The sequence below is a fragment of the Sardina pilchardus genome, chromosome 21 (assembly GCF_963854185.1).
Source record: "Sardina pilchardus chromosome 21, fSarPil1.1, whole genome shotgun sequence".
Lineage (NCBI taxonomy): Eukaryota > Metazoa > Chordata > Actinopteri > Clupeiformes > Clupeidae > Sardina > Sardina pilchardus.
The window spans coordinates 26,729,968-26,745,465 of NC_085014.1; the positions used below are offsets into that span (position 1 = coordinate 26,729,968).

General features: G+C 41.4%; 2 protein-coding genes across 6 annotated transcripts; both read left to right on the top strand.

Moving 5' to 3' along the window:
* Positions 1-470: 470 nt before the first annotated feature.
* On the top strand, positions 471-9,757 carry mtmr7a (myotubularin related protein 7a). Of its 2 annotated transcripts, none has more exons than XM_062524598.1 (14): positions 471-585; positions 2,286-2,408; positions 2,654-2,816; positions 2,947-3,104; positions 3,435-3,563; positions 4,681-4,815; positions 5,058-5,190; positions 6,251-6,360; positions 6,564-6,689; positions 7,788-7,837; positions 8,325-8,525; positions 8,720-8,854; positions 8,965-9,091; positions 9,198-9,757. In XM_062524598.1, exons 1-14 carry the CDS (start codon positions 583-585, stop codon positions 9,540-9,542), a joined length of 1,938 nt encoding a protein of 645 aa, XP_062380582.1. In that variant the 5' UTR covers positions 471-582; the 3' UTR covers positions 9,543-9,757. The 2 variants fall into 2 exon arrangements, with proteins under 2 accessions (XP_062380582.1, XP_062380581.1); XM_062524597.1 differs by lacking the exon at positions 471-585 and adding an exon at positions 633-815.
* A 420-nt stretch (positions 9,758-10,177) lies between these two features.
* Positions 10,178-15,450, top strand: cnot7 (CCR4-NOT transcription complex, subunit 7). Of its 4 annotated transcripts, XM_062524393.1 has the most exons (8): positions 10,178-10,314; positions 10,799-10,882; positions 11,845-12,050; positions 12,146-12,339; positions 12,787-12,948; positions 13,465-13,609; positions 13,798-13,908; positions 14,149-15,450. In XM_062524393.1, the coding sequence occupies exons 3-8, from the start codon at positions 11,934-11,936 to the stop codon at positions 14,278-14,280; spliced, it is 861 nt and encodes a 286-aa protein (XP_062380377.1). In that variant the 5' UTR covers positions 10,178-10,314; positions 10,799-10,882; positions 11,845-11,933; the 3' UTR covers positions 14,281-15,450. The 4 variants fall into 4 exon arrangements, with proteins under 4 accessions (XP_062380377.1, XP_062380376.1, XP_062380378.1 ...); XM_062524392.1 differs by lacking the exon at positions 10,799-10,882; XM_062524394.1 differs by lacking the exon at positions 10,178-10,314 and having other exon boundaries at positions 10,341-10,882; positions 14,088-14,291.
* Positions 15,451-15,498: the final 48 nt, after the last annotated feature.

Sequence of the window (15,498 nt, forward strand, 5' to 3'; positions counted from 1 at the left end):
GTTAAAGGCAGTTGTCATCACTTGGTTTCAGACCTAGCCTTGGCCTACTATGCTTGAGATCTCATTTTGTGTTATTTTTTTACTCCTAATGACGTATGATGACAATAATCTTCCAATAACAAATAAGAAGGGGTCCTTCCTCTAACAGTTCCTCTTTTATCATCCATTTAAACATTTTTACTTCTTACATTCTTAACAGTGGTTCTTTTCCTAGGCCTAGTAGATGATTGTTGTTTCCTAATTATGTCAAGACAATATGCACTCATAATTAAATGGTAATTCTCTTGCATTCTGATACTGACCGCAAACAATAACCCCCCTTTTTTTTTTTTTTTTTTTTTTGCATTAGCCTAGTTGGGAAAATTGGAGAATAGTTTGTCTTAAACTCTCGGAATGTTCTGACATGACGTATGGATATAGGCCTATAGGCAATGGATAATGCATAACCTTAGTAGCCTGAATCCCAGCCGTGATAGCCCATCTCCGCTTATAAAAAAATATCAATCCGAGGACGCGTGATGGTCCCAATGGCACGAAACCGGACTGGCACTAGGACCAGGAAATTCAACTTGCAGCATCCAAATGGTGAGGATGATTCACCATCAGATGTAGGGAGGATCCATGTCCGCAACACCTGATATAAACAGATCCCGCATTTTCTTTGTGATTTCCTAATATTTTTTAGAAACGTGACGTTTTATTAAATGTATAATTTACTTTGGACAATATTGTTTCTTTGTAGTGTTTCTAGTTAATTTTCTCATTGTAGCCTGCACCTTCAGAAAAATTGGTCAGTGATGGAACACATGCCAAAGGTAAAGAGGCTACTATAAATGACAAATCATAACATGGCTTTAAGTGCAACTTCCCTGAATGAAATATATGCTGTACATGCACTGTCCTTTAGGAGCCTATCACCTTTATTCTCATGCAAATACAGGCGGTAGCCTAGCCTACAGAGTCTCTCCACATTTAGCCAAAAGCGATGATGGTGCGACTGTGTTCATAACGAAGAATGGAGAACGGGAAAAAAAGCTTGGCATGGCCTAGTCGTTCTAATAGCCAAAGTCTTAATAATTAACCTTAAATCTTAACGTTATCCGATAGTTGTAGCATAGGCTATGCAGAAAGGGGGTGTTGGTTCCAGGGGTGTTGTGCTGCTTCGTTGATCTTCGCAATTCCAACATAGCCTATTACGTTTACTTTCATTCAGTGCATCAGTGAGAAAGTCGTAATTTTGACAGTAGTTAATTATACGCATTTATTAGTGCGAACTGTATAGAGGCATAATTGACTGATGAAGCCATGGAAAAGCTGTCTCAGTGAAGAGATCATCATCTACTACAAAGCGGTTGAGGAGTGGAGCTAAACAATCATCTGGAGCCGTGCCACATCAACAAAGGCTATGCCGTCATGTCTCTGTTGTTAACACTCTCTCATAAGAAGAATCTCCATCAAATGGATTTACCTCCCCTTTTTCATTCTGTGTTATTTAATTGTATAGTGCATGGTATGTGCAGTTGCCTGAGGGAGATGCCTGTAATGCAGTTTGTTGATCATTAGAGGGGTGTTTAAGTGTGTCGATTCATTGCTTTTGTAGTTTTACAACACAAATGTCACATGACACTGTTGGAGGAAACTTTTATCAGAATAAGATGGCAGTAAGATTCTAGGCTGCTCTGCCAAACCTATTAACAGCATTACTGGTTTGGAATTGTTGGGCTAGTGGCCTAAGCAATGAGTGATGATCCAGTCTAATTAATGAGTTAAATGGCACTCAAGTTTCTCAAAAACTAGGATTAGGGGGTGCAAAGATGTAGTTTATAATAATAATCATCATCATCATCATCATAATCATCATCATCATCATCATCATTATTATTATTATTATTATATTATTATAATTATTATTATTATTATTATTAGTAGTAGTTGTAGCGGTATTTAAGCTAGTTGGCTTTACATGCAGATTAGAATAATAATACCTGGGACTGACTCTGAAATCAGCTATTCATATTTCAACATATGACTCACACAGACCTTCCTGTCATTTGTTTTATGAGTATGGCTGAAGCGAGCAATAGGCAGCCATGGCCTTTGGCATCTCTTTCCGTCTATCTACTCCACACATAACATTGATATTCTGTATGCTATTTGTTTGGGTTTCTAATAATATTACTGATGTTACATTTCTATTATTGAGTCTGTCTGGTTCTGTAGTAATATTGATGATGTTACATTTCTATTACTATATTTACTTAATGTCATATTGTTTTGTATTTCAGATCTTTAACGTTTTCCTTGCGGACAAGGCGTTTTGCAGGAAACCTTCATCTGGTACATTGCAGTTGACAGGAACACGCAGTGTTTTTACTGAGGATGCATCAGGGCTTCGTAAAGAAACATGGGTGAGCAGCAGGATGTACATTTAGTAATCTTTTTTGTAGTCCATAGAGGTTATGTCCAATACCTATAACACATAGCTTCATCTTTAGCCAATTTGTTCTGGTTGGAGATGGTATTGTTGGAAGCGCGAGACAAGTTTACATAACTTTTCATGAACACTTAGAAGGTACATTTTTAAATGTGATATTCAATTCATACCACCTCTGTGTTGATTTGACCTCCTCCACTGTCTGCATCGCATGTGTAGATCCTGCACAGTTTAGTGTGTCTGGTGGAGAGGCAGGCCCCCATGGACAGTGGGCACCCACTACGGATTCACTGCAAGAACTTTCAGGTCCTTCAGTTCATCATCCCCCAGGAGACGGACTGCCATGAAGTGCACATGTCCCTCTTACGCCTCTCTCAACCAGGTGACCCCATGTTTGGTCAGATATATGTGTGTTTATGACTTATATAAAGTATATGCTACTCAGTTTTCCTTCAATGCTTGGTGATGTGTTTAACAACAGCGTCGTTTCTTTGAATATTCCTGTTTGACAGAGCGATATGAAGAGCTCTACTGTTTCTCCTCCAACCCAAAGTCAGACAAAGATGAGAGCGCCTGCAAGTGGAACTTTATAGATGCCAGAGTTGATTACCATCGAATGGGAATTCCTAATCAACTATGGCATACCACCTCCACTAATCAAGATTACAGAGTTAGTAAATGTTTGTGTAACAGGTTTTATAGCTTAGTTAGTAACACTTTCATAGGTTTGACAGGGAGATACAGGGTTCCTAATAATAGTATATAGATTGTGTATAGTGGTTTTGTCAAACTAGTTATTACAAGGATGCAACAAATCATGCAGGTAAAGAATATTGAAGAGGTCATGAGTATTATCTAATGCAGCCAACAAGGACTTCATAAAGATGTTTCTGTCCTCATGCCATGTATACATTCTTATACATGGGTCAGCCCTAGTAAGTGTAATATGTGTGTTGTGTGTGTTTTGGCAACCTAATGGCCTAATTTCTTTTATTTTCAGGTGTGTGAAACTTATCCAGCTGACCTCTATGTACCCAAATCAGCAACCCTACCAGTTATCGTTGGGAGCTCAAAGTTTCGAAGCAGAGGTCGTTTTCCCACGCTTTCCTACTACTGCAAAGAAACCCATGTGAGTTGAACTGCAGTGTCCACAGCGTCCCTCCTTACAGGGACTTCCCGAGTATTTGGAAAATCTGACAAGTCTGCAGAGATTATTCCAGTCCTTCTGAGGAATTGGGAATGATAAAAGGGTTAGATTCCTGAACAAGCATAGGTCAAACAGACATTGACAGAAGAGTCTCCACAGACAGTGTGCAGTACATGATGGTATTACAAAGCACGATATGGAAGTATCACAAGTGTCACAGCAAAGCATGTACTCCCTCTTCAATGCTTGTGTACCATGCTGCGACTGATTTAATGAAAAGTCTTCTCCTGCTTCTGATGCTGTGCAAGACTCCTCTTTTTAAACGCTCTCCTGGGCTTTGTCTCTTGATAATATGTCAAAAGGATTTTGACCACCATGCTTTGATTCCCAGTGGCAGAATTGACCAAAGGATAATGCTCTAGGCCTGGGTGAGAGTTGACTGGACGGAGTGAATGTGAGGTCAGGCTCCTCGAGGCATGCAGGCCCGCGTGGGATGGGCTCTGGCACAGTGCTCCTCACAAGCTGAGGCCCCTGGGCCCCCCTCAGTCCTCCAGTGTTTTCTTTGCAGCGCCTTCCCTTGACACAGACCAGTATAATATGGCGAATATATGCGTTTGACCCCACAGACAACCCTGGGTGGCGTGACCCACTTCAGTCCTGGCCTGCACAAAATGCCTAATGCATATGTGCTATCTGACCAGATTTAATTTTTTGTCGTATCTCACCCAGATTACTTTGTTATATGTGACCAAGGTCATATTCCCATGAAGCGAAGCCCAGTTTGCAAAGAACGCAGTCTGTTCAGAGGTTTGTTACAAGTGTCTGTATTTATGACTGGTGGGGTCCTTAATGGGAATAAAACTTTTTTTAGATTTATTTCTTCATTTGTTTTTGTTTTAGTATTGGCTAGGGTTTTACATTCCGTATTTTTCTTCCCATGACATAGATTTATTGGGAACTAAATATAGAGCCAGTTTAGAAGTTCATTTAGCTTAACTAAATTAATTATACTGTACAATGTACATGGTCATGTAGTATTGTGGGTACTGTCCTGTCCTCTATCAAGCACGCTAATGTAATGTTCTGACTGTCTCGCCAGGCTGCCCTCTGCCGCAGTAGCCAGCCCCTGTCGGGCTTCAGTGCCCGCTGCCTGGAGGATGAGCAGATGCTGGAGGCCATCATGAAGTCCAACCCTGGCAGCCAGTTCATGTACGTGGTGGACACAAGACCAAAGGTAATATCCCTTAGCCATGGAGAAAACCTCAAGAATCTCTCTCTTCCCACACCTGTTATTGAAAATAAAATTACCTATGAAAATGAAATACAATGGTGTGGACAAACACGTATAGGCTTTTACCCATGTTTGATCGTTTGTTTAAGTGAAAGGTAGGAACTAGCACAAATACATTGGTAGGAGGTTTGCTGCAGTGTGTGAGAAATGCATCAATAATCAATAATTCATCACTGTATTTCCAGTTGAATGCAATGGCAAACCGGGCAGCAGGAAAAGGCTATGAGAATGAGGACAACTATGCCAACATCAGGTTTCAGTTCATGGGTATCGAGAACATCCATGTGATGCGAAACAGTCAGCAAAAGCTCCTGGAAGGTATTCATATTTAACACATTACCACTTATTTAAGCTGTCATGTTTCTTCATTATGTGCTATCCAGAGACTAGAATTCTGTCCTTCTCATTATGACTTTAGAAAGAGCTCTCAGAATAGTTTTTGGCAGCACTTGCATATTTTTCTTTCCTCAGTCTGACCACCACTGGACTAGTCCAATCCAGTTCATGGTAGTTTTCTCTCAATCCCTCTAAAGAATTCCCATAATCCTCTTTGTTGTAAGATCAGGATACCGTGACAGTGGACCACCTATGGCTTTCATTCATTACACCGTACTCTCCACAACCAGGAGCAAATTTGTACCATAGGAGCCTTTCTTGGTAAAACCAGGGGGTACAGTTGAGGGAGACTTTGAATCCATCTGGCTCTCATTTCTGGACTATTTTTGTTTAGTAGACTGGACATTTCAGTACCCTCGCCTGCTAAAGAGAGTCGGAGGGCGTGAGAAGGACGTGATTGAACATTTGAAAAAATAATAGTGGCTATAGCTGTGATAACTTCTTGCCCCATATCGGCACTGGGGAGTTCTTACCCCGCAGAGGGAGAAATGGCAGTGGCATTCTCTCATTTCATATGGGGCCCTATTCCCCCCGTTCTTCCAGGAACAATAGGCCCTGAGAAATTAACCGGAGCTAAATGCTCAGAGACCCTGGGTCGACTGAACCCATTCACCTGTAAACTGGGCTGCCGCCAGCAGGCACACTGATAAAGACAGGTAGCATTCTGCAGCGTCTAGGGTACAGTCACTGGTATTTATTTCACAGCCTTATTAGATAAACTATGTCATAACTGTAGTTAGTTTGCCCACTTTAGGGAGGATTACAGTACTGTACTTTATAATTTCCACTTACTCATATCATCTAAATATTCTTGCTATCAGTCTTCCTTCCTTCCTTTTCTCTCTCTCTCTCTCTCTTTCTCCCTCTCCCTCAGCCTTTCTGTTTTTTTTAAGAGATGGCCACTTCTTTATAATAATGTTGCCTGGACCTGTACCAAGTATTACTTTTGAGATAAGCTGAGATGAGCTGATTTGTTCCACAGTGTCTGAGCTTCAATCTCCTTCCATGGCGGATTTTCTCTTGGGCCTTGAGAATTCGGGGTGGTTGAAACACATCAAAGCTATCCTGCTCGCTGGTGTCTTCATAGCCAAGGTAAGAATTTAAACTAGCAATTACAGTAGATCGCTTATTGCTTATTCAGTGTGCTGCAAGTGTGGTCTCATCTTTTTTATTGTACTATATCCATGTGTATCTGTGTGTGTTTGTGTGTGTGTGTGTGTGTGTGTGTGTGTGTGTGTGTGTGTGTGTGTGTGTGTGTGTGTGTGTGTTTGTGTGTGTGTGTGTGTGTGTTTCAGGCCGTGGCAGTTGAAGGTGTAAGTGTCCTGGTCCACTGTTCGGATGGTTGGGACAGGACAGCTCAAGTGTGCTCCGTGGCCAGTGTCCTTCTAGACCCCTTCTATAGGACACTGAAGGGCTTCATGGTACAATTTCATGTTGATCTGTCTGTCACATCATTTCTTTCTATTTCCTGAGTAACAGCGCTGTTACATAATACCTGAAGTATTTCACAATGACCCTATTCTGATCACGCATATAAGATGCTGAATTATTTAAAGGGGCCCAGAAGTGTGTGGAGTGTTTTGCGGAGCTTGATGCAAACCCTATGTAGAGAGATGATGGAAATGCAGGATGTCAGGATGGGCATTTTCATACCGGCACATTTCATGTGGTTTGGGATGACACAACATGATGCGGCCAGGGGGCAAGTCTCCATCTTGTTTGTGTTCACAAACTTAACACACTCTGTAGTATGCATTTCTGTTTGCTCAACAGAAACAAAGGGTCAATGTGAAAAGTGCAAGTGTGGAAATAGCTTTTAAATCTGTGGTGTCTTAAGCCCTTATGCTGTAAATGATAGGAGAACATCATCAGACCCATAGCAATCTTAGGACAACGGACTCACAAAGCTCAAAGTTCTGTACATTTTTGTCCCCCCTCAAACACTTTGATGTTCTCTGATGTGTTGTTCTCAAATCGGACCCCTTAGATAATCCATTGACTTTGATTTCCTTAGCTGTTATAGGTGTTCAAAAAAGAAGTGCTTAACTATTATATAAGCACATGCCATTTGATGAGGGTTTCTACTATTCAGCAAAAACACGTCATTTTGACCAACTGTCCAATTAAGGAACAAATGTAATTGACAGTGGTGGCCTGGAGTATTACAGGAGTGGCTCCTTGCTGTGCTTATGGGGCTTGCTGCTTTGATCATAAGGATTTAGTCTGTCTGGCTGGACCTTTGCCAAGAGGCATCTCCACTGGAGAGCATTATTGCTGGAGCAAGACCCACTTTTTAGAATCATCTTTTGGCTTCCTAGAACAGTGAACTACAAATGAGGTGAAATAGTTTAAGGTACCTCACGGTACAGATTAGGACTGTCTCGGAATTCTGGATCTTGGAGTATTACATTTCCTGTCCTTCAATGTCAAAGGAATCTGGGTTTCATTTAAAAGAGACCCCGTTCACCCTGGCTGTATTAAAATGTACCTGAGGTGACCTGATTTTTTTTTGCATGCAGGTGCTGATTGAAAAAGACTGGGTCTCTTTTGGACACAAATTTTCCCACAGGTAAGCACACAACATAAACCATACATTTAAGCTTTTTGTGTACATTATACATAGAAAAGCCGCCATGACAGACTGCTGCAGTGCAATTCCAGATCGTTGAACAGGGCCCCACGGTGTCAGCATTTGTACCCCATAGTGCCTTACACTGCTCTCACTGACTAATGTGGGTTAAGTGAGTGTTAGTTACAGCAAATCTCCCACATGAAAAAAAAAACACACTCGCACACACACACACCATTTAGAAGAAATAGAGGGCATTGCTTGCATAATGGTCTTTCTGAAATTCCAGTGCATTGCCAATGATTTGGTAAGCTGGCCACCATCAATCCATATCTAGTTTTCCTCTCCCTGACTTTACAACCAGATGCATAATAATAACCCTATTAACATCATAGCAAAAAAAAAAATACTCTGATGTTAAGGCATGAGTAATGAATACAACCATTAGCCCTTATGTTCGTCTCACTGTGTTCATTTCTCCATACAGATGCAGTCACCTCCATGGCGATCCCAAAGAAGTTGCACCAGTCATTGACCAGTTCCTGGAGGCGGTGTGGCAGCTGATGGAGCAGTTCCCCTGTGCCTTTGAGTACAACGAGAGGTTCCTCATCTCTCTTCATCATCACATCTACGCCTGTAACTATGGTAACTTCATCTGCAACAGCCAGAAGGAGAGAAGAGATGAAAGGTAAAGTACATACTGAGTGTTGGTGGTGTCTTGTCCTTGACCCAATCTCATAATCAGCGTAAATTGAGGAACAGATCCCTACATTGCCAGCCCTCCCAAAAAAAACAAGTGTCTGGGAGTAATTCTCATATTATTTAATAACATTCGATAAATCTTATTTTGCTGTTGTTTGCATTTTAATTTTGTTTGTGCAGAATTCAGCAGAAGACTCACTCCATTTGGCCTTACCTCTGGGAGAACAAATCCGAATTCATGAATCCCCTCTACAGGCCAGACCGCAGCCAGTCTCAGGGAGTTCTATGGCCAAATACTGCCCCCTACTGCCTCAAGTATGTATGAGCATGTACTTTTGTCCAGCTTGATCAAAACATACCTTTTTCTGTTGGACTATTTGTACAGGGCAATGACATATTCATTCCTGTCTGTTTGTTTTCCTTAGGTTCTGGAGGGGCTTGTACAATCGCTTTGATAAGGGAGTTCACCCACGCCAGTCTGTGATTGATTGCCTGATGGCCATTAGAGAGGAATCCCAACAATTGGAAGAAGAGCTGATTCTCCATGGACAGGTTGGCAGAGGCTTACCACGAGCCATTTCTATGTGCTTATTTGGAGTGTGGTATACAGTATGTTTGGTGATACAATGGTTCATTTTTGCTGGTCACCTCTCTGTAGAGAATTGCAAAGTTGGAAAAGGAGCGAGGCACGTCCATGAAGAGGCATTCGGTTGTGAGCAGCACAGACATCTGGGTTCAGTCGGACCTGGACCTAGATCACTTGTGTGGCAGCATGCGTGCACTTCCTCTCATCAGCTTTGGTCAACAGAGGGGGTCAGATGGCGCACTGTTGGTCCGGCCCAGGGACTCCAGCAAAGGGTCTGACCTGGACCTGTCTGGCAGTGACCAGGAGTCAGGGGTGGGCGACCTAAACTGCCGACTGTCCAGTGGCAGCGAGTCGCTACCAAGTGAGGACATCATCAAGAACCCAGATTTGGCTGAAGCAATCTATTCTGTTGCCTAAATCCACTGTATGAATGGTGAAGTTGGTGTGGCGTATTTCTGCAATCATTTTCAATGGCCAGCACAGTAACAGGCCATTTGAATTGTTCAATATTATTTCAAGGTATAGTAAAATATCATTGTGATCTGTGTTGGTAATGTTAATTAAAGGTTCCTCATGTTAACGGTTCTGCACACTGACCAGTGCATGTTCCACAATTAAATTATATGCAAATAATATTCTGTGAATCAAGTAGTTTATGTTTTTTTTATTGTGATTTTTTTGCCTGGAAGTTTTTGATTAGCGTCAAGCTTAATAATATTTTAGGAATAGACATAGTGCTCTCTTCAGTTCACTCATCCTCTCTCTGCCACATTCTACTTTCTCCTTGCTAAAGAGAATAACAAATGATGCCTCGATCAACTTACATTAGTAGCTATTCAGATGAAGCCTATGGGCCTACTACAGGTTATTGGCAAACATAATATTGATTGAAAACGCAAATGTCCGTACAAATAAATGAATCTACGCAACACTAGAATTATATTGGTGCTGCATAGTCAAAAACTCCCTTTTTACACTTTCTTCCAGCATTTTCTTACGTAGATGTGGTTCAAAGGTTATTCATTTAATGACGCCATTGACTTGCGCAGTAAGTCAGAGGTGGCGTCTCTGTAGTTATTCCTATGAGTTATTCCAGAAGACGATCCCTATGATTAAACATAACGTTAAGAATATTCGTTTATTGCAAAGTTAGTTTAGGTGTAACGTGCACTACCTTGTTTGAGAAAAGGTAAGTTCTGCCCGGCTGGCCAGAATAAAATTCGCCTCAGGACAGGACGAATTCATGGCTGGCTGGCTATCTAGCTAATTAGCTACTTAGCCCTTACCAGCAAGTAATTTTCTCAAATAAAGTTTGCATTCTTGCTGGATCAGTAATAGGCGGAAGACCAAGTTACAGGAGTGCATGGCCTGTATTTTTATAAACTGACATTATCTACAAACAACCACTGACCTCAACAGATATGACCGATGTCTAACTGACGTCTGCGTTAACTTTACACGTTAACCTGGCTAGCTAGCCCAACAGTAGTTGTTTCGAATGAAGCCTGTCCTAGGACAAAACACTTTTTCCATTTCTGGTTACCAAAAAGTGTTTCTCCCTCCACACAATAAACAACGAGATATACCACTGTGGTTGTTTCACGTTGTTAGCATGTGTTACGGTCTAGCAAGCCAAGCAGTGACGTGAGCTGAAATTACTTTTTTTTCTTGAGACAATACCTAACGTCTGGTGGCAGCTAGGGTTTGTTGAGGTCCTCATCTTTCTATAGCGCAAAGCCTACGTCAAAGCATCTCAAGTAAGTCTACAATAATTGTTTTCACTCCTCTCTGGTTAAGACATTTGATTTTGATACACTGCCTTGGTGACAATAGCAACAGCATTGGCTGGGTTGGTATGATCTCCATTTGCTTGGCGATGTTTAATAGAACAGTACTGTTGGGCAGTAAATTGTGCGTTCTGACCCTTCTTCTTGAGTCTACAGATCATCCTAATCTAAACTGGTCCAAAATAAGCTTTGACAGGGGTATTTGTGTCACACACATGTTGTCTGACAATGCTGTACTTGTCAGGGATGATGTCCTAGAATAACATTTCAGATCAGAATCAGATTTGCTGAGTGTAAACCAGTAGGCCTAACCACACCAGCAAAACTTCGCTCTGTGTTTCTTCAAACTGGATCTGCACAGATGTGTGTCCATGTTGTGGTTTCTTGACATGCGTGGTTGATTTTCCCTGGAAGTGGTGTTCCACAAATGATCCTTTGTCATTTTGAGTTGGAGAGAACAATGTGAGTCAAGGAATTGTACCATCAATACAGAAACCATTAAGTAGGTGTGGTGGTGAATTGAGTCATCTTGCCATGCCATGTCAGGAGTCAGCCTCATGGGACCATAGATGGATTAGTGTGCATGCGTATTGCACTATGTGTGGACGAAACCATAGGAGAATTTCTTTACACATTTGTCTTTGTGCATTTAATAGACTCCTAAGCAACCCCGTGAAGACTGTTTAGAGAGAGTTTAGACCATTGAAGAAAAACAGCAATATTTGGCTGGCGCATGTGCCTGTCAGGTTACTTGAAAATGTAGGCGGGGGACTTGTTTGCACAAACCTTTATTACAGAATTATTATTAGCTCGCAGGTAGATGAGTCATCTCCAAGTGCTGTTCTGTTGTCATCTAGTGATCACTTGAGATGCTCCGTCTGGAATCACTTTTGATGCTCGTATGTTGACATGATTCGTCCGTCCCTTTTCAGCATATTAGGGAGGATCAGGGCACCAGTCCCATGAAGGTTTCGTCAAAGATTTGCGCTCTGCTTCTGATGCTTGGCATCTAAGTTGCACTATGCCTGCAGCTACTGTGGATCATAGCCAAAGAATATGCGAGGTTTGGGCTTACAACCTGGATGAGGAACTGAAGAGGATCCGGCAGGTCATCCGTAAATACAACTACGTTGCTATGGTACGTTGATGGAATCCCTTTCACCTTTTTAATAGCTGTGTGTAGTAGGTGTGTCAAACTGAGACTAACATTTGTTTTACTTTGTGTTTCTGAAGGATACAGAATTCCCTGGAGTTGTCGCCAGGCCCATTGGAGAATTCCGGAGCAATGCTGACTACCAGTATCAGCTCCTGCGTTGTAATGTCGACTTGCTTAAGATAATCCAGTTGGGTCTGACTTTCATGAATGAGGAGGGTGAATATCCACCTGGAACATCAACATGGCAATTCAACTTTAAGTTCAACCTCACGTAAGTACCATGTTCTCAGATGGCACCCTCCTAAAGTCAAGGTCTCCATTTCCACTTAGCTATAAATAGCAAATGTGCACACTTCCCCTCTACATACTCATGGCTTCAAGCTGAATGGCATTCAATTCAGCAAGAATTGGATGTTTGAAGTCTTGTGCCAGTTATCTTGTAGCCAATTATATGCATTTAAGGTCAGTATCACTGATCATTGATGATATAAATGCTGTGATAGATGATAGAAGTGTCATGGAATTTTTGTTACCAATAGATACTATGTTTATTTTTGAAGATGACTGTGATTCAGATGGCGCTAACCCCACCGCTTCTGGCCCAATGTTCACCTTTTGTCAGTTTTCAGAATTGTGTCGGTGGATGCAGTCCTAATCAGAGCTGGGTTTCAACTTGCATTGTAATGCTCAGTTGTCTACTGTGCTTTTGGCATTGCAGAGAAGATATGTATGCACAGGACTCCATAGAACTTTTGACTACATCTGGTATCCAGTTTAAGAAGCACGAGGAGGAGGGCATTGAGACCCTGTACTTCGCAGAGCTGCTCATGACATCTGGCGTGGTGCTCTGTGAGGGCGTGAAGTGGCTGTCATTCCACAGGTCAGTCAGCTTCCATCAACACTCAAAATAGACCCAGCTCCTACAAGGAAGTACCAAACATTTCACCAAAATTCAGTCTTTCACCTACTTTACTTTACGGCCGACGAGGTGACCGGTTCGATGGAAATAATGGCTAGGTGGAGGTCTAGAGTTGCCTCCGCCTAGACATTATTTCCATCGAACCGGTTACTAGTTCTAAATGGATGGTCAAGTTTGATACGGGCAACACATTGGAACTACTTGGAAGGTAGCAGGTTATACGAAGTTAATGGCGACCCCATCAGCCAATCAGAGAAGAGAATTCCATTGTTGAGGGAGATAAAACTATATTATTTGTTCCGTTTAGGAATGCTATGTGAGTCTATTTTGTGTTAGTTTACTTTGAGAACAAAACTCTAAAATACCCTTAAAGCATACATTTAAAGGCTGTCTAGCATGTTTTGTTTGTTTGTTTGTTTGTTTTAATGTGAATTTGCTTCAATGAAAGTTTTCATTTTGTCCTTGTGTGTTTTGCAGTGGCTATGACTTTGGCTACCTAATCAAAATCTTGTCCAACTCCAACCTGCCGGAAGAAGAGGCTGACTTCTTTGAGATCCTTCGTCTGTTCTTCCCTAGCATCTATGATGTAAAATACCTCATGAAAAGCTGCAAAAATCTTAAGGTATGAAGCTAATTTTATTTACTTTACCTGTGACAATACCGTTATCAACATACCCTTCTGTAATGTCTAAAAATATGTCTGTGGACGCTACTATTTTAACGCTGTTTGTTTGACAGCATTAATAATATTTGATACTGCACCGTACTATAACAGTGAACTTGATTGACAGCTGTAAATATGATTGACAGGGAGGCCTTCAGGAGGTGGCGGAGCAGCTAGAGCTGGAGAGAATTGGACCCCAGCATCAGGCCGGGTCAGATTCACTGCTGACCGGAATGGCTTTCTTCAAAATGAGAGAGGTATGTGCTGTCAATGGACTCCAAAGCTGACAACAACTACTCTTACTAGTCATTATGAGTAGCATTGTGTTCATATCTAAAAGCAAACGCTGAGGTTGTGTAGACTGTGTATACAGTAGATGTTTTAATTACACCCATTTGTATACATCTCAACCAGCTCTTTCTGGTTTCTTGACTAGCATTTCGTGGATTCCATATGACGACCGCTGTACCCATTGTACACGTTCTCTTATGTCGCAGATGTTTTTTGAGGACCATATAGATGACGGCAAGTACTGTGGTCACCTGTACGGGCTTGGATCAGGCTCATCCTATGTCCAAAACGGCACAGGCAATGCCTATGAGGAGGAGGCCAATAAGCAGCAGTCATGACCTCCTTGTCTCCTTGGACCTCATCTCCATCTTGTCCGATCCTCGTGAAATATCTCCACGGCGGCGTGAAAAATCTCCACCGATGAAGGCATTGTATGTTTTTTGTAGTATGGCAACGCTTTCTTCCTGGAATCTTGTGTTTACAAGGTTGGTCAACAAACAAATTGACAAGGAAAAGTCGGTGCCTGCTCCACACCCCACTCCAAACACTTTCTGGAACACCATGATCAAGCATTTCATGTTATTTTCTGTGAAAGCTCCTTGAAATTGCTTATGGGTTTATTTGAACTTCACATGCAAGGCATCATATAAGCACCAGTTTATACTTTTGTTAGTTAAAGTTTTCTTAAAACGAAGTATTTTGCACTTTAAAGCTATCGTCAAACTTGTATGAAAAGCTACAAGGAACGATTTCCCTTGGTTGCCTTCTTTCTTACCATTTGTTTTCAATCTATTCGTTGAAGAGCAAAGGAGTGACTAGTGTTCCCGTTCATGTTCTGCCCCAACAGATCTCAGCCTTAATATGAGCTCTATTTTGTTTCCTTCTTTAGGTTTTAATTTATTACATTTTATTATTTGTGTCAATCATTGGATAGCTGAGTAACACTACTTTGTTATGTTGTTGTGCTCCTCCCTGATGATAGGATTATGTCCATGTTCTCTTATTTGATAGACTGTTTTATGGACGGATCTTCCATTCATTCAGAACAGGAGACAAAGACAGGCTTATGGGGCACTGATTTTACTGTTTACTATGGGTGTGCACCAGTTTTACAGTATGGGATGGTAAGACAAGTGATTCCTAACTGCCATTAGTAGAAACAAACAAAAAAAAAAAGAGATATTTTTTTCACAGCTATAGTCCATTTTTATTTTAAGGAAAAGTTGATGTAAAAAAGTTGAAGTAAGGTTTTTGTAGTGTTTTAGTAAGAAGAAGAGCTCAAAGCCTTTTATTCATCGAAGAAATAATGCATAGAAGTAATCTTATCCCGCCAACCTAATATCAGTGGAATCCTTTTTACTTGCATTGCGGATTGTTGAACTCTGCGCGAAGTGTTTTTTTTTCTTTCTCTGACTCGTTTTTTGTTTGTTATTTAAAACTCTGTGTTGCCTACCGTAGCACTGCTGCACAAGCTGCAGGTGTTGAAATAAATGCTGTGTTGAACAGTAGCCCACGTTTTTCCAACGGCATGAGTGAGTTGTGTTCAGTTGTGCATG

Bases quoted from the DNA above. Each gene is read 5' to 3' on its own strand.
- cnot7 (XM_062524393.1), top strand. From the start codon at position 11,934: ATGCCTGCAGCTACTGTGGATCATAGCCAAAGAATATGCGAGGTTTGG. The intron at 12,340-12,786 runs GTAAGTACCATG...TTGGCATTGCAG, and splicing joins AACTTTAAGTTCAACCTCAC to AGAAGATATGTATGCACAGG. The intron at 13,909-14,148 runs GTATGTGCTGTC...CTTATGTCGCAG, and splicing joins CTTTCTTCAAAATGAGAGAG to ATGTTTTTTGAGGACCATAT.
- mtmr7a (XM_062524597.1), top strand. The intron at 3,564-4,680 runs GTGAGTTGAACT...CTGTCTCGCCAG, and splicing joins ACTACTGCAAAGAAACCCAT to GCTGCCCTCTGCCGCAGTAG. The intron at 6,690-7,787 runs GTACAATTTCAT...TTTTGCATGCAG, and splicing joins GGACACTGAAGGGCTTCATG to GTGCTGATTGAAAAAGACTG.